The 20,521-nt window shown below is 38.1% G+C and overlaps 3 protein-coding genes across 6 annotated transcripts in view; 2 read left to right on the top strand and 1 right to left on the bottom strand.

Annotated features, from left to right (window-relative positions):
* The window catches only part of LOC110961112 (mucin-22-like), a 23,440-nt gene extending 11,980 nt beyond the window's left edge, over positions 1 to 11,460 (top strand). For both annotated transcript variants that reach the window (XR_007942281.1, XR_007942282.1), the window contains 2 exons: positions 3,646 to 3,841; positions 11,338 to 11,460. The gene's annotated coding sequence lies outside the window, so the exon portion shown is untranslated. The remainder of the gene's footprint in view (positions 1 to 3,645; positions 3,842 to 11,337) is intronic.
* The window catches only part of LOC110953435 (natural resistance-associated macrophage protein 2-like), a 21,016-nt gene continuing 1,415 nt past the window's right edge, over positions 921 to 20,521 (bottom strand). The window contains exons 2-17 of one of the 3 annotated variants that reach the window (XM_022197429.2): positions 15,610 to 15,694; positions 13,182 to 13,318; positions 12,944 to 13,063; positions 12,246 to 12,365; positions 11,946 to 12,052; positions 11,768 to 11,838; positions 11,603 to 11,670; positions 11,371 to 11,526; positions 11,034 to 11,192; positions 10,815 to 10,901; positions 10,082 to 10,201; positions 9,807 to 9,956; positions 9,613 to 9,686; positions 8,692 to 8,845; positions 7,477 to 7,530; positions 921 to 3,877 (exon numbers count right to left, since the gene is read on the bottom strand). In XM_022197429.2, coding sequence (XP_022053121.2) covers positions 3,800 to 3,877; positions 7,477 to 7,530; positions 8,692 to 8,845; positions 9,613 to 9,686; positions 9,807 to 9,956; positions 10,082 to 10,201; positions 10,815 to 10,901; positions 11,034 to 11,192; positions 11,371 to 11,526; positions 11,603 to 11,670; positions 11,768 to 11,838; positions 11,946 to 12,052; positions 12,246 to 12,365; positions 12,944 to 13,063; positions 13,182 to 13,318; positions 15,610 to 15,643 — 1,689 coding nt within the window. In that variant the 5' untranslated portion in view covers positions 15,644 to 15,694 and the 3' untranslated portion in view covers positions 921 to 3,799. Of the gene's footprint in view, positions 3,878 to 4,769; positions 7,531 to 8,691; positions 8,846 to 9,612; positions 9,687 to 9,806; positions 9,957 to 10,081; positions 10,202 to 10,814; positions 10,902 to 11,033; positions 11,193 to 11,370; positions 11,527 to 11,602; positions 11,671 to 11,767; positions 11,839 to 11,945; positions 12,053 to 12,245; positions 12,366 to 12,943; positions 13,064 to 13,181; positions 13,319 to 14,773; positions 15,008 to 15,609; positions 15,695 to 20,521 lie in introns of those variants that run through there. The other 2 variants (XM_022197430.2, XM_051948877.1) reach the window with 2 other exon arrangements.
* Positions 12,984 to 20,521, top strand: part of LOC110953433 (serine/threonine-protein phosphatase 6 regulatory ankyrin repeat subunit C-like) — a 27,380-nt gene continuing 19,842 nt past the window's right edge. Inside the window, exon 1 of the mRNA XM_022197428.2 lies at positions 12,984 to 13,102. The gene's annotated coding sequence lies outside the window, so the exon portion shown is untranslated. The remainder of the gene's footprint in view (positions 13,103 to 20,521) is intronic.

The raw sequence follows: 20,521 nt of genomic DNA, 5'->3' as shown, positions 1-20,521 counted from the left end.
TGTATGCCTTCATCTGATCCATACTGTATGCACTCTGTGTATAAACCAGGTAGTTCACGATGTCAAAGCAGGTCACTTCAGGCAGGCTGTTGTGGGTGCTTGTCCAGTCCTTCTGTGTAACTTGATAAGGATCAATTCCATCAATTAACTCCAACTTCCTCTATCTGTCTTTTGAAGTGCTATCAAGTGTGTCAGTATACTTTTTCAGCTGAGTGGCAGCCATAGCCAACGAATATTAGGCTAAAAGATAAACTCTAGTCACGGACTCAACAAAGTTTGCCACTCAACATGGCGCTGAGCTACTTACTGATCCGGATGTTGTGACGTCAGTGAAACAGCCCTATATCCAGTCGATGTGTTCAAAATTCGCCATCTAAAAATTTGCTGTGCAAAATTTACTGCCAAAAAATTACATTACATTACAACTATGTGTAATGTAATTTAGACCAGATAGTATTGTGGTTGAAATAAATCTTTAGAGCGACAACAACCTGGACAGAAAGTAGTATTTTGCGTGGAATGCCCCATTAAAACCATAAATAGCATTTGAGTGGAGCAAACCATTACAACCATTTGTAGTATTGTGTGTGGAATAAACCTTTAAAATAACAAGAAAGCAGTATTTGGGGTGGAACACACCCTTAAACTATAGGCAATAACTTGGGAGCAAACCTTTAAAACTATAAGATGTAGCCTATCATAGGGGCAATGAACCTTTAAAAGTCCAACTCTTTATATAGTACTACTTTACTTAATCTTATAGTACTATTTGGATGGAGCAAACCTTTAAAACTAGGATACACCTGTACTTTTCCTACTCTAGCATGTTAAAATGTTTTCATGCTAAAGGCCTGTTAGCTTGGTAGGACAGAAAATGTAATTTAGACAACAGAGTCAATAACCACAACTGAGCAAACTGATACTTTAAATAGTTTTAATTCCTCAGCAACAGTAAACCATTAGGGCATTACAAAAAAAGAGAAAACAGTCCAAACTGCACTGATTGCAAATTCTTTTCAGTTTACTGGACAAGAAGAGACTTTTTTGTCTTATGGTGTTTGTATACTTTGTACATTCAGTCACCTCGGATGTTATTATGACCAACTAATGAAAACAGTTACATGCTGCGACAGTTTCACACCTTCCATCGCTGTGCCAAACAATTTCAAATAATACAGGAAAAGCAGCACAAATATCAGGTTGATCAGGGATACAGAATAAAGAGCAGCTCTGGATGAGTAACAAACAGTGTTTTTCTTGAATATATATATATTTTAAAAAGACCTCAGGGATGAATTTATTTCGAGTGTTGTAAAAAAAAAAAGAAAAAACTTTTAAAGGAACAATATGTAAATAATTTTTTACTCTACAATATTGAAACATAAAGTACAGATGGTATATCATTAAAAACAGAAAATTTGTGAACAAAACAGCAGAAAACCATCCTGACTGACGGTCTTAATACTGCTCAGTTTCATAAGTTCAGAAAAAAAAACTTACAGTGTAGAACAGCTGCAGTTTTTTTTTCTGGACATGAAACCACAAAATGGTCTCTGAAAGGTTTTCCCAAATTCTTGTACTTTAATATAGAACTCATGATACAGCAGCCAATTAAACATCTGCAATGTCTGCTTTAAGCTAGTTCCCCTAGAAGCAGGTTTATAACGCTTCCACAGGTTCATATGGAGAAAACTGTATGCCTGATGGCACCCAAAATCAGGTTAGCATTTCTTTTCTCTTGTGATCCCATCAATGGTTCTCCAGAATTTAAAACAATATTCAATCACACAGCTTACAGTCAAATCTTCTACTTTTTAATTACATATTGGCCCATTTTTCTGTATTTAAGTGGCGGTTTGTCATTATACTTTTCAATAGTTTGCTGGAGATGCTACTAATGAGGCACGTTGGTGATCAGAGGAGGCACTGTGGTCGTCTGCACAGGAATTAGAACATACAGTACGAGTGCAGTTTGATATTTGGTCGAGGGAAAGATTTGGTTAAGTTAGCAGCAGTCACACCTCTCAATTGCTTTGATGGATTATGCTGTTTTTTGATATTATTTTATGCATTTTTCTTCTTGTCTAGTGTCCTCTCTGTACTGTATTTTCTGGAAAACATCTTGTCACACTGTGTTGGAAAGTTGCTGTACTAATTAAGTAAATAAAGGGCACCAGAAGACGAAAGAGTGTCAGAATTACAGATATTTGTCACATTAGCACTCTATTGTAAAACCAGCACTTGTCTTTTACGTTTGAAACAGTCCAAAATGTTCATATTTCATACATTTACAAACTCTACTGACACATCTTTTCCAGTGAATTCACAGGATGTTTTACGCTGCTACCAAAAATACGGCACACCTCTAGTAGTGACCCCATCGTTTTATCTCAGCTGCCAATTTTTTCAATTTCAGGAAACAAAAGCTGTATTTTTCTGTAAGAAAGTGCATTTTTGCACACATTTGGCTTCTAAAAAGGCTAACTGCAGTAACTCCCAAAAAAAAGTTTAACCTAAACAAAGTAAGTGCATTCAAATATAGCGTGCATTAAAACTACATATATAGCATTTATAAAAAAGTGGAAACTACACATAAATAAAAAGCTTTTGAAACAAACTGGCCTAACCTTAACGGAGAAGGAAACTGAAGAATGAAATGAAATAACGAATGAGAAATCTAAATAATAATGGCTGAGCTGATCAAACTTGAATTACTGCCTTCTGCACTGATCCAGAATACTGAACCCCTGCTGCAGATTTATGACAGAAACTCAAGTATGAATTTAATGGGAATGTAAACATAAGCTGAAAACGGACATGTGAGCAATTCTGTAGCTTAAAGTTTGTGTTTGCTACCTTTTTTTTTATATCATCACTAAATATCTAAATATCGCTGCAGTGAAGCGTTTTAAAAAGACCGAATCCCTGGTTTTAATTCAATAACATACACAGATCTTATATCTTCATGAACAGTTTATAAAGATTTGGAAATAGAGACGTGTACATCTCCACGAGCAACATGTGATCTGAAATATTTTGCACAGAAAGTGACATAAAACTGTCATTCTTTCATATGTTATTTAAAACACAGGAACTGTGTGACCAGTAAAACATAATTATCTTTCGTATTTTTAAAGTGTACATATTTAATATATTAATCATGACAATTTTGTGGTCTAATATTTATAACTAAAGGACTATTTTTATCACAGCATTGAATAGAATAACAGGAAGCTGCTTGGTCCCCAACAAAGACATAAAAATTGGGAACATAATGCAGCTTTGGTGTTTGTTCTTTTTTTTTTTTTTTTTTTAGATCATACCAGATAAAACAAACCAAAAGGTAAATGCATAAAAAAATCCAAACTAAGAGCCCTTTAATGTGGCACAATGTGAAGCCTAGTAGCTATAATGGACAACCAAATTGGTGCACCACTGTTTCTCTGAATTTAAGGACTCTGGCAGTTCTGTGTCCCATTCATTCATGACTGGAAACGTCATGACTCTAGCGTTTATTGGCAACTATCACCGTTTTCTATTTCACAGTGATGTAGTTTACTGTGCGACAGCCAAGGCAGCACTTCAGTCATGTCTTCCTTTGGAGATATTTCACTGTTTTTCAATATTCTTATTCTTCTGCAACAGATTGTCAGCGAAAAGCTGCCGATTGACAACATCCATCGCCGATTTAAGGACACTTTAAAACACTTCAGGCACCAAGAGGTGAAGACGAGCACATACTGGTCGAGCTTCTGTGGTCCCACTCAGGTCATCTACCAGAGAGTTACGGCACGTTGTTTCATCTGTCAACCACGGTGTCAGAGTCCATGTCGTTCAGCAGGTAAATGTCCGTGTGGCGCGACAGTCCCATCTGCATCTGAAAAACAGAGATGGCGTGAAAGTTCTGTTGTTAGTGACACGTCTTCACAAAGTCATCACATAAATCAGCTCAGCTCGATTTCACCAGTTATGAGGACAACCTTAAATATTTCTCACACGATTCTTGCCATGATTTGGATTTTTCACAAGTGATGTGAAATTTTATGAAAAACGTACGGAGTAAACTATCAGCTGTACAATTAAGGAAATACTCTGCTTGCTAACGATGCACACTTTGCTTATTATGCTTTATGAGAGCAGCTGTGTTGCTGCAGCTCATCTTATATCACGCTAAATCTAACTTTCTGTTGTAAAAGAAACCTCAAGATTTCAGACACAATGTCAGCTGTTGGTAGTTCACTTTAAGATCATTTGAAGAATATATTTATTAGATTTATCTAAAAATAATATCCCAATCAATGCTGTGTTTAGATCAGTGGTAGAGTTCAATCAGTTAACAATTTGAATTTGTTTTATAGAATCACAGACTAATTGAGGGTGCTCACCTTCAGACTCAACTTTCCTCATTTAATCCTGGAAAGTCCTGAAAAAAAGCAATTCTACAGCCTAGCATGAGGTACTACTAGTGTTTTGTTCATATTTTAACACTCATCTTATATATCTTAAATTTACATTTATTATCGTACATCAGTCAGTTTAATAGTTTATACTGATGATGGTATACAGCGGGTGACAACTACTTGACAAGGTTGTAAAGTGAGGGAAGTTAATCATTCTTAACTGCAGTAACTAGCCTGTTTTAATTTCAGTATATTTACTGTTTACTTGTTAAAATAATATATATATTTTTCTCTATTTAAAATAGAAAACACAAAGAACCCAAGTCCTCCTATGGACATTTGAACAGAAGACGCCAACAAATGCCCGTATCTCCATTATTTGCATTTATTTTGGAAACATGGTGTGCTTCATCCAGCAGCAGAGAACAGACAGTTTTTCATTCAGTCCCATAAATGAGTAGAGTAGACAGGACTACATGAAGTTTTTACTGTAACAGTTGACATGTGCATTTTCCACTTTTTTTTCAGAAAAGTCTTCATATGGCATTGTGGTAACTGAAAGTAGCTGGTAAAATATCAAGCCATGTTTCCCTCACTTCCCTGAACACCTTGAGAAACTTCATAACAGCTCTTGAGAACTCTAAACCAGAGACCTGCATTTGTACCTAAACCCTTCACACCAAAGAGAACATTTTATATGAGAACTTATCATGAACCTGAGACCTTCATTGAGTTTACTGTATGAACGGTGCATTGCACAGTTCACTTCCAGTGTTCTTATTGGTTGATATGTACATCTTACTTGGTTATTGCTCAGTTAGTTGTGTTTTCTTCCTCTGGGCTCCATCAAAGAACATAAAAGTACAGTGTAGACTACAGGTAAAACTGATTTCCGATGTCCCTAGCTTAGATGTGGACTTATCTATTGTGTCTGACTGGGACAAAGGAACAGCTGTTAATTTGCACTTCAAGCAGCTACTGATCAGCTGTTTTTGCTTTTATTCAGGTGAGTGGGACAGATAAAAGTCTGACTCTAGTCACAGCTGTAAGTGTGAGACAGGAACTGATAACACTTAGAAACTGACCGCTGATTAACATAATTCTAAATAATATTCACTTATTACTGGTTTATTGAATATGGGTATAGTTTTATAAAAACAGGGTATGTAATCTTTATTTTGAAGCCCGCTGGAATTTAAAAACTCTACAGGAAAAGTTAACAGTACATTTGTTGTTAACAGAGAGAAACAAAAATCGATCCAAATGTTACTAACTAAAAATTAATAATGTCATAATAAACAAACATTTTTATTACCAATTATTTGTCTTGCCATCATATGGCTACTGTGAAAACTATTTCCCTTTATAGAAATATTAAGGGGTCTTCTATGAATCTGTGCAAAAATGCTGGACTCTGTAGCTTAATTATATGACAAATACATATGTGTGTATTTGTATGAACCTGACCCTACTGTAGATGATTCACGCCTGTGGAGGCTTTTAGACTTAAACCCACAAAAAGATTTCTGATGGTCAAAGTTTGGAGGGAGTCAGACTCTCTACAATCCAGAGGCAAACTTGTGATTATAAGTTATATAAATAAACTCGACTTTCTTGCACGTCTTGACTTCATTTACAACAATTATAAGTCCTCATAATCAAACATAAAAACAGTTCCTTCACCTTAACATTTAACCATAAGTATTGTAATAGAACATATACAGTTACAATACATTTCAAACACTTTATCTGGTATTTATCTCTTAACATATCCCACAGCTCTGTAAAAACAAATGTTGTAAAGAGGTTAAGACTGGTATCACAAAATTAAACAAGCACAAAAAAAGGAGCTCCCACTCTTACTAAAAACTATCGTTTTTCATGTTACTGATGAGTTCACTGTAGCCCAAGTCTCGGGCACCTGATCACTGAGGCACTAAAAGAAGACGAAGCTGCAAACACATAAAGCTTCACTTGTTTGAATGGAGCAGTTTGGTTTAGTAAAATCTACACAGTTAGGGCTGGATATCATTTAGATCATTTTAGTACATACAGAGGACTGTATAAAGCCTTCAAACATATCATGCAACAACTATGTTCTCTAAGAAATATTATAAAATTATTAGATGTAACAATCAAGTGAATCAAAGTGCTACAGAGAGGCAACACTGGGATTAAATAGTAGAGGACAGAGGTAGACTGAGTGGAAATCCTAAAATGAGGAGTGCCTCTCTTTGCATGAGGAGGGCTGAGGATAAAAAAAATAACGTGAAGAATACATAAGAAAGACACGTAGTTTTCAAAAAGAGATCTTTCTGTGAATGTAGTCTGATCAGCTAACATCAGTAGGACCATATAAACAGTCTATGAACAGAGCTGTGTTTCATGTTTCCTCTGTGCTGCTCTGCACATGTGGCAAAAGTGAAGATTATTTGATTCAACTAATGTCCTCATTTGTGTCTCAAATTATTTACTTACTGGGTTTATTGTTTAAACTAACTTCGGGCTGCTGGGTTAGTAGGATTTTGTACTGTCATGAGAACTAAAGCATGTGAAAACTGGTGTTCACAACAGCTGTGGAGAAAACACACGCTGACTATCTGATGTTAAGATAGTGTGTTGGAAATGTTTTCTCAGGACAGATCTATTAATTCTAAATATCCACACAGCTACATGCTGTACCAGCCACTCACAGGATGTCACTTTGTTGACTGAATACAGCTGGTACCTTTTGAGAACTGCTACAAATATTAGTGTTTTTAAATGATATATATTGTTTTCGAAGGAAATGGCTCAAACATCAAATACAGGTATGTAATGTGCTGTGCTGTGCTGGTGCTGTATTACTATGTCAGAGAACCAAAAAGGACCAAACTTTGATATCCAGCCCTACACAAAATAAACATGCGACATTAGCAGAAAATGTGCGTTCAAGATCCTACATGATCTTGAAAAGTTCCAGGTGTGTAAAAGGCTCTCCAAGAGGAAAGAGAAATGCTGGTGGTTACTGTCAAGCTCAGCTCTCGGAGTCGTACTCAGACTGCTCCTCTATGAACACAGCAGGTCGGTTGCTTACCCTGCTGCCACAGTCCACGCAGGAAACCCCCAACGCAATCAGACAGTGCCGCGCCTGCAGACGACAAGAGAACAGCAAGAGATCAATGTACAGCCAGTTTGAGTGCACTTTTTATGTCAAACTTTCCTTCAAAAAGGCAGAAACTCCAATGAGTTTTGTGCTTTGGTCTACAGAGCTTCAAACCAGAGTTGGCCTCTTTAACCTTTGATAACTGGATCCTTTTTTTAATGACGTTGAAACATATTTGAGAAGAGTTATGGGACGGATTTTTGAACTATTCCAGACAGCAGGTTTAGTAAAATCTTGTAAACCAAGTCTTGAGGTGAGGGACACTGAACTTTGACTGACATCTTAAAACGTATTCTTTGCTGTAAGTGAGTCGCTTTTTCTGCTGCAACTCACCAAAATCATTACTGCTGGCTAAGGCAATGAGGTTACAATCTAGGTATAATGTGTAATATCTATATAATAATGTAATGTGTAAGTTCTGTAACCAAGTTGCATCTTGTCATTGTCATCTCCAGTTGCTGTTTTTTCTACTACAAGTTACAATTGATTAAATATATTTGAATGCATAATGTACAGTCCAATTCCAACACTTTATCATTCATTTGGACATTCATGTCTGGTAGATAAATCAGTGGACTAAAAAGGCAGAACAAAAGAAGAAAAAACAAATAAAAACAACTTAGTCTTCCTGCCGATGAAAAGGTTACTATTATTTTTTTCCTTAATGATGCCAAAAATGAGTGCCAACCCAGCTTTAGCTGTTGATGACGTGCTTTTAAACATGTTATTTGTTAACGAATCGTATTGTTGCAGCTCAGAGTGATGATACTCAGAGCTAAAGTAACTCTGATCAGCAATTCTGGAGGTCAAAACTTTGAGTTTTGAGTTTGTTAAACCTGCTTTCTGGAACAGTCTCCTGCCTAATAGTAAAGTATTATCTTTTCTTATAGTTATTCACTCATTTTGATACATTCATGTTATTGAAATATAAACAGTTTAATAGATAGCTAGCACTAAACTAGGTAGTGTGTTATATTTATCCATGGAGTCATGCACTAGAAATACTGAGAAAACAAGCTATAAAGATCCATGTGTTTTTTGACAGTTTATGAGAATCATCAGTATTTGAAGTCTCCAAACTATCATTATTATTTAAGCCAAACAGTCCCTTCAAAGTGAACATAATGTTGCAGTAATCTAACTCACCAGGTAGCCAACAAAGCCCAGATAGGCTACGGAGAGGAGAGCAGCGATAACGTAAAGAGCCACGCTGTTCAGCGACGTCACGTAAACCACCACAAAGTACATGTTGATTGCACAAACCATCAGGATGACGATACCTCCAGAAATCTTCCACGCCCTGGAAAGAACAGATACTTCATTAGACCATTGAGCAACACAGTTTTTTTTCCTCAAGTTGATAATTCCTGCAGATTTACGAGAAGCCGACAGAAAATGTCCAAGATTAACATTTTCTTGCATCATGCTCGGTGTGGAGTTATTCCTAGGTTGCGTAACTCCTTTTTCGACTGTCTAAAATGATAATATATATGTATTCTATATTAATACAGAACATAAAAGCAAGTGATCTATGTGAAAAAGAAGTAAACAGGTCATCTTGAGCAGATGAGCAGCATTTAATAAATCAGTGACTAGTTGTAACTGCACACAGACTTACACAACAACAAATTCTCCACTTGCCAGCTCTACCTGAAACCCCCACACCTTTTATTTCCTCTTTTTAATACTGAACTGTTGTTCAAATATATCCTGAAAATACAGTAAGGAGTCAGAATTCTGTTTCACTTTGGTTTATACTTGGATAACAACAAAGAACTATTTAACGACAAATCTGGGTTGCAAATAATAAACTAACTGTTCCTTGGCTTCAGTCTTGTCTTTTCCCTAGCTTTGAGATCTCTTGTCGTGGAAGGAGAAGCTGCTTGAAAACATGACCAACAGTTTTTAAATAACTGTAAAACAGGCACGAAAATCTGAATCTTGGAGGTAATCATCCTGTCATTTAATGGTATAATTTGTTGTGGTTTGTTCTCTAGAGGTCCAATAAACTCACGTATTAGAAATTACAGCAAAGAAATATTAAAAAAATGCACATATTTCACTTACAATCCATTGGCAAAGTCATTCATTATGGATTTCAGACTGGTGAAGGTCAGAATTGGGATCAAAGCAAATGGAAGCTGTTGGATGAGAGAAGAAACGACAGTCAATGCCACTGAACAAAATACACTACAGATTGTGCAAAAAGAGGGTAAACTTTTGAGTTAATCGTCGATGCGTTCTCGATCACTCGTCCTGACCTGCATGCTTTGAAGCACGTTCAGGAAGTCATTCATCCCTGTCAGATGCTGAACATCCTGGAAAATGGCGACCAGCAGCGTCGGCGTGATGGCGATGGAGCGGGTCAGCAGCACCCGAGCAAAACGAGACCACCGCAGGTTCAGGAAGCCCTGTGCAAACATGAAAGCAAAAACATGGGTACGCACACTTCTTATCATTTTTGCTCGACTTTTTTAAAACCAAAATGAAACAACACCTACACACAGTCCACTGGTTTATTGGCATGTATTCTTACCTCCATCACAAACTGCCCAGAGTAAGTGCCTGTCATGGTGGAGCTCTGTCCAGCTGCCAGGATCCCGATAGCCCAGATGTAGAGAGCTGCAGGGCCAAAGAAACAGCCCAGAACCACCCCCTAAAGACACACACCAACACAAAGTAAGTCATCCTATTATCCATCTACATATTTATCTGCGTATTGAGAAATACAGGACTGGCTATTAGACTGGTTATTAGATCATTTTAAATAACTTGAATTTAAGATTCTCTTATTTTATGGCATAACCTATGATTCACCCACACAGGTGTTTTCTTTAAGTTGTGCCATCAAACATGCACAAACTGCTGAGCAACACCCCTATGATGCACAGTTTTCCTGCATCTGAGTGAAAAATTACACCTTCATCTTTTTCTGACAAATAAAGGCATTTTCATTTTGCACAAACCCCACAGTGCAACTTTGAATGTTTTTGTTGGAGACTGCAGTTAAATTTTCAGCAATGAGACCTTTTATTTTTTAACCAATGCAAGGAGTCTTCCAAGATGCAATAAACACAGAATACCTGAAGAATCTAAAGTCCACGTGTTTGTGATGCCTAACAAGACACAGCAACACTGTTGTCTTCTAGATGTCCATCTTGTTTTATATATTCCTTTGACAGTGTGTGAATCGACCAGTGCAAGTTGCTGATCATTATTTTCATTTCACCACACAAAATTTCTGCTGTGGTGATGCTGACCACACGTACCCCTTTGTAAATGTCCACCTCCAGCGTGTCGTTGTTCAGAGGGAAGAGATCTGTGTGCGGGCTGCCAGTCGCATTGCACTCTTCATTCTGCAACAACACAGTTAACAACATTTTAATTGACACTGTGTGTTTAGATTATTTTGCTGCATTTGAAACTGAGCAACAAAAGCGTCCGCACTTCCCGGCATAGAGTGTTGGATTTACCTACGGCATACTCACCACTTGCATATTGGTTTTATTGTAGAAGGCCTGAGCAAAGACTGCGACGACAAAGACGTTGATGAGGAAAGACACAAAGAGAGCGATAGTTGACTCGATAAAGAAGTACTTGTTGGCTTCTTTTACTTCCTTCTTATTTTTGCGATCGACTTCCCGGGACTGGTTAAAGCAGAAATAAACAGACAGATATGCAACTAGTATCAAACACTCCAATCAAAGCATTTCATTTCTCATTTAAAAATGTACTTTGGACTCTCATAGAGTTAAGAAACTGCACTTTATTCTCTTTTGCATTTTTTTTCAGGCATGAATCCTGTTCCATGTCTATTTTCCCCACCTTGACCAGCGCTGAGTGCAGGTAGATGTTGTGAGGCATGATGACAGCTCCTACGATTCCCACTGCCTGCTCCAGCTGCACAGGTCCACAGCCGGAACAGTACGGTACAAACATCCCCTTCAGCAGTTGTGGTTGGTCTGGCTTTACCAGCACATACTAAATGCAGATTACAGAGTCAGACATGGGAAGTGGCCACGAAACGTGTTATATTTGAACTGTGAGGGAACGTTACCTCGTAACCGAAACTAATAGCCATGACAGTGATCAGAAAGCCAAAGAAAGCCTCAAGTTTCCTCAGGCCTATAGAGATATAAAAAAAATATTAACACTGGGATGCACAGCTTCTAATTACTGATAATAGGTGGATGTTTTATGTCTATAAAGAAGAATAACATACCGTATTTGTCTAAAAACAGGAACACAAATGTGTCTGTGATGGTGATGAGAACTCCTGCCCACAGTGGGATCCTGGAGAAGAGAAGAAATAGCTTTCAATTTTTACCGAAGGAAACTTCTTTGTGAATCTGTAAAAAATGTTTGCAGTGAGTTTTCATAGACAAGCATAACGATGCTACCTGCCCACAGAGAGAAGGTTGAGAGCTATGGCACAGCCAATGACCTCCTGCATGTCTGAGCCAATAATTGCCATTTCAACCATCAGCCAAAGGATGATCCGAGGAACCTGAAAAAAACTGAACAATTAAACTTCATGCATAGTTCAGAAGATGTATTCACTGACATTTAAGAATAAGAAAAGAGAATACAAAGCAAGCAAACAGCCAGTGATATGACAAATTCAGCTTCAGACCAATAGTTCATGAAGAACAACAACAAAGAGGGACTTCACATGTGTAATGAGAGTTTGAAATACTCACGGTGGGATACTGGCGGTTGCAGACTTCTGCCAGGTGCATCCCTGTTACGACGCCGAGACGTGCAGCTAACCTCTGCAGCAGCAGGCCAATGATGGTGGCACCGAGGAGCACCCATAGGAGCTGAGGAAGAAAGAGAAAATCAGCACTTGCACTTGCTCCAACTTGTTGTGGGAATCTGTGTAGAGTGTCTGCATGATTTAATAAAAATAGGAAGTGATACAGTATACTCCTGTATCGATGTTTTATTCCACCGCTGATTCAGTAGATTTTGGCATACTGCCAAAATCTAAATAAGTAAACATATAAATTCTTTCATATTTGATTCAATAAAACCAGCATTTAAAAACAATATTTCTGTTAAGTATTACAAGGAAAATATATATAGATAGAAGTCACTGTGACCTGTTTCACCTATGATTCAGCAAAGCCTTTGTCTAAAGAAATACAGCATATTGATGTAGATCAGAGTATTACTTAGAGGTAAGTCCAAAATATAACAGTACCACCTAAAGGAAAAAATATAAAGTATGTTCTAAAGCCTGTAGATTTGCCTCTGAAACATGGAGTGAGAAACATAAAAGCTGCCGTACATAAAAGTCAAGAGTATACTGCATGTTATTTCCTAAACCCGTATCATTTTACCCAGCTAAGTAAACTGCCTGTTCTGCTGTCTTGATGAACATGTTTTTCTTCCTCACCTTAAAGCCAGCTTTAGCTCCAGACTGCAGGTCAGACTCAATGTTCCCTGGATCCAAATAAGCTATGCTCATCAAAAACCCCGGTCCAGTGAAGGCCCAGAGTTTACGGAAACTGAATGCCTGAATGGGAAAGTCAGACAGCATCATTTCAGCTTTAAGGTTTGATTTTTAATATTTTGCAAATTCTCTTCGTGTTTTTCTGCTTGTATTACAAGAACCAGCGGTTGTGAGGTGGTACCTGGTTGACACTTTCTGGAATGGGCACCTTCTCCTCAAAGTACGTGGAGAAGGGTTCGTCCTCCACCACAGGGGAGGCAGGAGGAGAGATGGAGCTGTACTGGTTTGTCTGGACTCCATTCTCTTGAGGGGAGTCCTCTGATAAAACCACAGAAAGAGAAGCAGAGGGGTTCTTGTTAGTGATGAGAAAGGAATGAGACTTACATAGAGAAAGAAGAAGCTATTGTTAGTATAACCAAAATATGTCTTTCCATGAATTGTTGAGGCTGCGGTGGTCAGAAATCTGAGCTATTTTAAATGAACAGACTTCCTCCTGCAGCTCTCTGAACTGAGCACCTTTCACCAAATGAGCACATTCCTATACATGTGCAGGAAATGTTCAAAATTAGTCGAGCAGAAAGTCAGCATTCATTTTCTAGTTCAGACGTTGTAGCTCGTTGGGCCAGTGTCATACTATCCCTGCTTATGTGTACATGTGGGTCTGCTAGGAACTATGTGACATAAAACCTCATCATTGATGTGAAGCCCAGAATTTGTAACCCCACGTCAATTACGCTACGAGGGCAACAGTGTGGATTGAGAGAATACGCAGATAAGACCTAATTTGCAAGAATGGAACTGAGCCCAGTGAACTTCTGCGGGCGAGACAGATGTAAAATAACTACAACTAGAAGTCCATGATGTCTGCAGCTGTGCATGTATGTGTTCAGAAAGAATTCTAACCTAATTATATTAATTATAACCACACCATCTCACCTGGTCTGGGTGATGAAACCAGTGATTGGCCAAAATCTTCCATCATCCTCTCAGACCACTTGAATTGCAATATGCTAAAAGGTTATTATGGAATTTTTGCCCAATGATCCCACGTAAGACTGCAGTTTCCAGGATTTCTGTCTGCCAGACTCTGCAACTTAAGTGCCATTATAGTAAATTACTTTATGTTAAACTTGGAGATTTCTTGAAAATCTATTCTGAAGCTGATTCTATACGGTCATCTGCTGCACTGCAAAACTAACTCTCTGGCATTTGTGTCTCAGAAAAGTTTTCAACAAATCCTAAACAAACATTTTCCTGTTCGAGTTGAGGAGCCAAAGTTAACATGTTGACATAATGTGTACTGAGGTCAGGTGACACACGACCAACACAGCTCACGCTCAAACCTGACAAAACTGATTCAAGGACTTCCATTCAGCTAATTTGGTCTTAATTTGTCCTTTACTCCACAAAGATTTAGCTAAAATACATTCTACATAAATTATGTTTCAAAAGAATAATGTGTAGTTTTAAGGTTTGAACAGCAGTGTTCAAGTCATACTCCAGTGATTTCCTTCAGGATTTGAAATTACATGTTTCTACTTGGCCAGCAGTAACCGGTAATTAGCCCCACATTGTTCACATTTTAAACCCAGCGACTCTACAGACATGTTTTAGGAGACACAGTAAAGCAAAGGGCTTAGGAAAAAAACACCAGACAATATATAAAAGAAATCTCACTGAAAAGCTTTCCAAGATCTATAATTACAGTTTAACATTTCTGACAAATCTATAATTATTTTGTAAATAAGCCTGTAAATACAGTGTAGTACTCACTGAGTCTGGACCTGTCAGCCTTTCCTCCCTTCATCTCCAACTCACTGCCGGTCCTAAAGTCCACTGTTGCCAAAGAATGTCTCTGCTTTTTATATGACTCAGTCTTTATCGTTAGTTTTTTTTCCTCCCTGACATTAGATGTCACAACGACAGCCTGACATAGTGCTTCTAAAAATGACCCTCAAAGAGAGAGAAGTGAAGATATGCCAACCAGCATGTCAATAAAACCTAAAACCCGCCCCTTTCCTCACAGAGTCACACAAGCACTAATGCAGTTTTCCAAAGACAAACTGCCAATAAAAAGAATTCAGCTTCTGAAGTTATTAGATGATTAATCTTATTTTTTGTATAAAATTTAGACTTTTCAAAAGGTCGCTCATGGCGTTACATACAAAAGCAGAGTACAGCAAAAGCAAGTGCTGTAAAATACTGTTTTCGTAAGCTACGCCACCTGACTGTTGGTCACAGCTGAGTCACCAATGGTTTTATGATTTTAGTGCTAATGATTGACTTTTTCTATTTTTCTAATAAAGATACACAGACATTTTTGATAAAATGTCACTATTTTAAGCTTTTGTTTCCTTTAGTTGTCCCATGGAACAGTACACCACAGATGAGTAGTTCAACAACCATAATTTTTTGTTTCTTCTACAGTTTCTGGCTCTGATGAATGCTGCAATGTTGTCTTGTTTTTGTTCAAGATAAGGGTCTTTCTAACCTGCATATGTGAATGCATACTGCAGCCCAATCCAAACACCCAGAATGTTTAGTGTTGGATAGCATGGTGAGTTAGGCTGAAATGTGACGGTCGTGTTTCTGTTATCTTAAGCAGATACCTTCCAGGAGGTCTCCGTCTTGTTCGGCCTTCATCAGGGCAGGCTGAGCGATCCCTGGGAACTGGAGGGATGAATATCAGCCTCCCTGTAAAAATACAATAAACTGCTACATTATTTGAGTGAGAATCAAAGATCACACTGTTGAAAGTTGTTTTTCTATCATTAGCGAGTACAACAGTAACTACAGGGTGGGGAAGCAAAAATGTCCTGTCAGGTAAAAAACAACTATAATTGGGTATAACTTTTTTATTCTTTGGAATTTTGAACTGATTTCTTGAAGAACACAAATTTAAAGCTTTCAGAACATGTTTATTCAATATGTCCTCCATCAGCCATGATGAAGGCCTCGATACAGCCTCTGAAAGAGGCACAGGCCCTCCTGATATCCTCCTTGGGGTAGGCCTCCCTTTCCCTGGAGAATGCATCCATATTGGCATGAGGGGTGGCAGTAGTCCTCAACTCAATGGCGCCCAACCAGAAAAAAATCCAGGGGATTTAGATCAGGTGAGCTCGGGGGCCAAATGTCTTTGGGCCAGAAGTTCGCCATATTCTACTCACAGAACTTTTGGACCTTGTCTGATGTGTGAGCAGGAGCCCCATCTTGCTGCCACACATAGTTGTTGTCAGGGTAGGTGGCCTTCAGCCAGGGCAAAACGGTGTACCTCAGAACTTTGTAGTACACATCCGTCCCAATTTTCTGATCAGGCTTGAAGAAGTAGGGGGGCATCTTATTGCCATCTGAGCCCAAGACTCAAAGGATCATCTGGAGATTTCTTGGTGCCCAAACTGGATTGTCTGGCATGCTGGATGCGGCGAATGGTCCTCTCACTGATGCCAACAATCTTGGCAATGTCCTTTTGAGGGATTTGGGCATCCAGGAGATCGCAATCCCTATTGCGTTTTGCTTGCTGCTTGCTCACTTCACAATGCACCAAGGTCTGACAAATTCTAAAAAGGTTGGTTAAAGGTAAGGAACTTTGATTTTAATTATTGTTTTGATTACCCTCACCGTTTGGGCAGGACATTCAAATTTGTCAATAGGACATTTTTGCTTCCCCACCCTGTATCATGCTACGCACATGATGCTAAAACTAATTATTGAGCAAAAAATAAGAAATTCACAGTGAAGCTAATCAACTTTTCACACAGAAAGTACAAACCGCTTCAACATGAGACATGACTGTGCAACTATTGGTTCCTCTTTTAAAGAACAAACAAAAACATTAAAATTCACATGTCATAATAATGACTAAGCAACATTAACAGTAAGTCAAAGGCCACAGCATGAGAACCGTAACAGGAAACCATGAGTTGACTTCTGACTCCTGACTTTCACTTCCACCACATGCATCCTTCTTTGAATCAAAAGAGACACAAACTCCACAAATGTAGTAATTCTAAACATAAAAGAAGGAATAAAATGAAGAACAACTGTGTTTCATTATGACACTGGCCTCTGGAAGCACATGACTGTAGAATCATATCAGGCAAAGGGCGACATGAGGCAGTGTGCGGAGCAGCTTTTCCAACAGTCAGTGTTTCCAAAAGAGCGCCGCTTCCCCAAACTGAACATTAGCCTAGATTACTGTGCATTATTCAAGCGCTAATATTGTCCTCTGTACTATGAATGAACTTATCACCGTTAGAATTTAAGTAATAATATAATGGTTACCAGGAAAATGTAGCAAAAAAGACATGATCACAAGGCACGAGGTTAACTTCTCTGGATAATGACTAAAATGAAAATAAGGGAATTTGTTTTTCTTGTCTACAGTGCAGTCAGTGTGTTCTTAAACGACAAATTTCTTCTTCTTCTTCTTGAATTTAACTGGCATCGTACGGAGCAAATCTGCTTGTGATTGTATTCCCAAAGGCAGCTTACTTACAGCAAATGAGGCATTTATACATCACGAAAAATTATCGGTTATAATCTATTCTATGCAGAATGGGAAATAACAGAACAACTCAAGCAGAAAAAGCAAAAGTAGATTTTGAGCAAGTGTGCAGCCTTGTGAAACTGCCTCGGAGCTGGATCTGGCGACAGGGTTGACTAATTACTGGGCCACAGGGGGCTCCATTTTCTGACCTATTTGTCATGTGTTCTCATGTGGTCACAGTCAGCAGCTACTACACACACTACAAAGACAATGAAAAAGAGGTTGCAGATAATTTCTGCTACGACCAAATGTGGTGTTGCAGTGTACAATGATCATAGCTCGTAAAAATACGAATAATAAAACATCTTAACAAATCAGGTATGATCCTCAACTAGCAGAAATTATACTCTTGTGTTAATATCATTGACATTTGGCTCAGAAAACATGGCTCAGTTTCTGCACTACCCCAACAACAGTTCTCAGGTTGACTCAAGTCCAAGCAACACTCCTAAATCCCCATCCACCAACCACCCAGCAAGCTCACCATCACAAACTTTACGGTTGTCTGGCTCGACTTAAACTTTCCCATTGAGTAGACTTTTTAGGTGTGAGCATAAAGATGTATTTTATATAGTGTTATTATGTCTTAAAGTAGATGCCTGATGAGATCTGTTTTCCAAATATACTAGTGCGGTTGAGAAGGTCTTTAAGGGAGATTTTGCTTTTGTTCTTGCATCTGATTGAAGCTGTAGCAGTGTGTAACTTGTATTTTCTTTTTCACACATAGACACACAGCGAACAGTCAAGTCTGTCCTGCTTTGATCAACCCATCTGCACTTTGATACATTCTAATGACACTGACTGTTCTCAGTTTGTTTTAAACTGCCAGTGTCTCAAGGTTTAGTCAGTAAATAAACACAAGTTAGTCAGTACGTAAACTGTTTAGTATGTGCAACAGTGGACCTTTGGAAACAGCTAAAATCTGTTGGTTTTTTTGGTCTACCCTTTTTCTTATCTGTGTTTTGTCTGCCAGGCCGCTATGTGTTGTACTAGTCAGAGTGTGACCTGGATTAGAGTCTTTGATTGTGAAACTCCTCCAATGTGTCGACACTAATCTTGTCAAATACCACAGACACTCACAAGTATGTGGCACTAGAAGAAAGTCAGACTGACAAAGCTTCCTGGTAGCAAAGACTTAAAGCAAAGTGAAGTCACATGATAGTCTACACCCTATTAGTACCAGTACCAGCACGACATTTATGAAGAAAGATCAACCCACGTCATCAAGTATATAATTCATTTTGACTTCATCAAATGTCAAGAATTTTCTAACCTTGTAGTTCTAAATTAAAAATAGTAAACATAGTAAGAAACAACATCACTTAGCCATTTATTTAACTTCCTTGTCCTAAACAAACATTAATGAAACCTAATCTGTACAGAACAGCTTTTACTATCTCTGCATCTACGACAACTCCCAAACTGACGAATGATCTCTGTTACACCCCTCCAATTGTGCAATTGTGTGCCTTGCGGACTTTAAATGGTATGCAAAATAAACGTATTATTAAAATAATTGATTAACAATTTATTTCTACTTTTAGAAATGAAAACTCACTACGAGAACCAAAATATCAACCTTCCGCGTCCAACACAGCTCTGTTCAACACAACAGACAATCAGTTGCCACGCATATTAAATGATCAATTGTCCCTGATGCTGTCTAACCAGAAAACCCAACATTCAGGAACTTAGCTCCTGCAAAAACTAGTCAATCAAGGTCAGGTGCATACCAAGGCCATGAGATCATAAACAGCATTACCAACTCAATCACCCATTATTAATTTGCGTGATCACATGAAGTATAACCTAGCAATGCCCTACTCGACTTTGATGAGTGATTTCAAATGTTCATGCATATATAAAATGTGCTTTATTCAACAACAAAACAAAATAAATTTTAGTTGCATAAATTAATAGCACACATTTATAAAGCATTTATATTTCTTTTGAAAAGCAAATACAATGTCTATAAATGTGCTCACTTGCTTTATATTATTCTTTTATTGTTGTCAAACACTGAATCATGGTCAGTTTGATTTGTCTTTTATGAAAATAATTTTGTTTAATAATTTACCAAAAATAAGACTTTTTCATGTCAAAGTGAAACCGATTTCTATAAAGCAGTGTCAAATATTAAAAATAAAAAATGTCAAATAAGCGGTCGTATAAACATTCCCCTCCTAAAATTGAAGCGTTTGCCCATAATACTACACACTATGTTTGGTGAACACCAAACTCTGCACATCATCACAAACACACCAGCTCCACCATGTAGCATGGTGGTGGCAGCATCATGATATAGGGATGTTTCTCAGCAGCAGGCCCTGAAAGGCTTGTCAAGGTTGAGGTTAAAATGAATGCGGCAACAGCAATTTGGCCTAAGAGTATTTTCCAGAAAGACAATGACCTGAAGCATACAGCCAAAGCCACACAGAAACGGCTTAAAGACAACAAGGTGAATGTTCTCGAGTGGCCAAGTCAGAGCAGATCTTACTGCAATTGAGAGTTTGTGCTTGGACTTGAAACAGGCTGTTCATTCACAGTCCCTATGCAACCCAACAGATTTTGAGCAGTTTAGCACAGAACAATGAGATACAACTGCAGCGTCCAGATGCAAAAGGATGATTGAGACCTGTCAACACAGATTCAGCACAGCAATAGTAGCCAGTAATTCATCTACTAAATACTAACTTGAAAACCATGAAACTTAAGCAGACACTTTCTTTGAGTTTCCTATCATTAATCAATTTTCACTTCAACATGTAAGAGTCAGTTTCAAATTGAAAAAAGCCTAATTAAACTGACCATGATCCGCTGTTGAAAAGCAATAAATGGTGACAACTTCCAGGAGGGATGCATACATTTTATTGGCACTGTAACTAGTGGAATTTGTCAGTAGCATAATTATCACAGCAGTTCCTTCTTTTACAACGGCCTACATCACTTTTCTGCCACAAGAGACAGCCATGAGG

This window comes from Acanthochromis polyacanthus, chromosome 5, assembly GCF_021347895.1.
Source record: "Acanthochromis polyacanthus isolate Apoly-LR-REF ecotype Palm Island chromosome 5, KAUST_Apoly_ChrSc, whole genome shotgun sequence".
In the NCBI taxonomy this organism is placed as follows: domain Eukaryota; kingdom Metazoa; phylum Chordata; class Actinopteri; family Pomacentridae; genus Acanthochromis; species Acanthochromis polyacanthus.
This window is presented reverse-complemented; position numbering and strand designations above follow the sequence as displayed.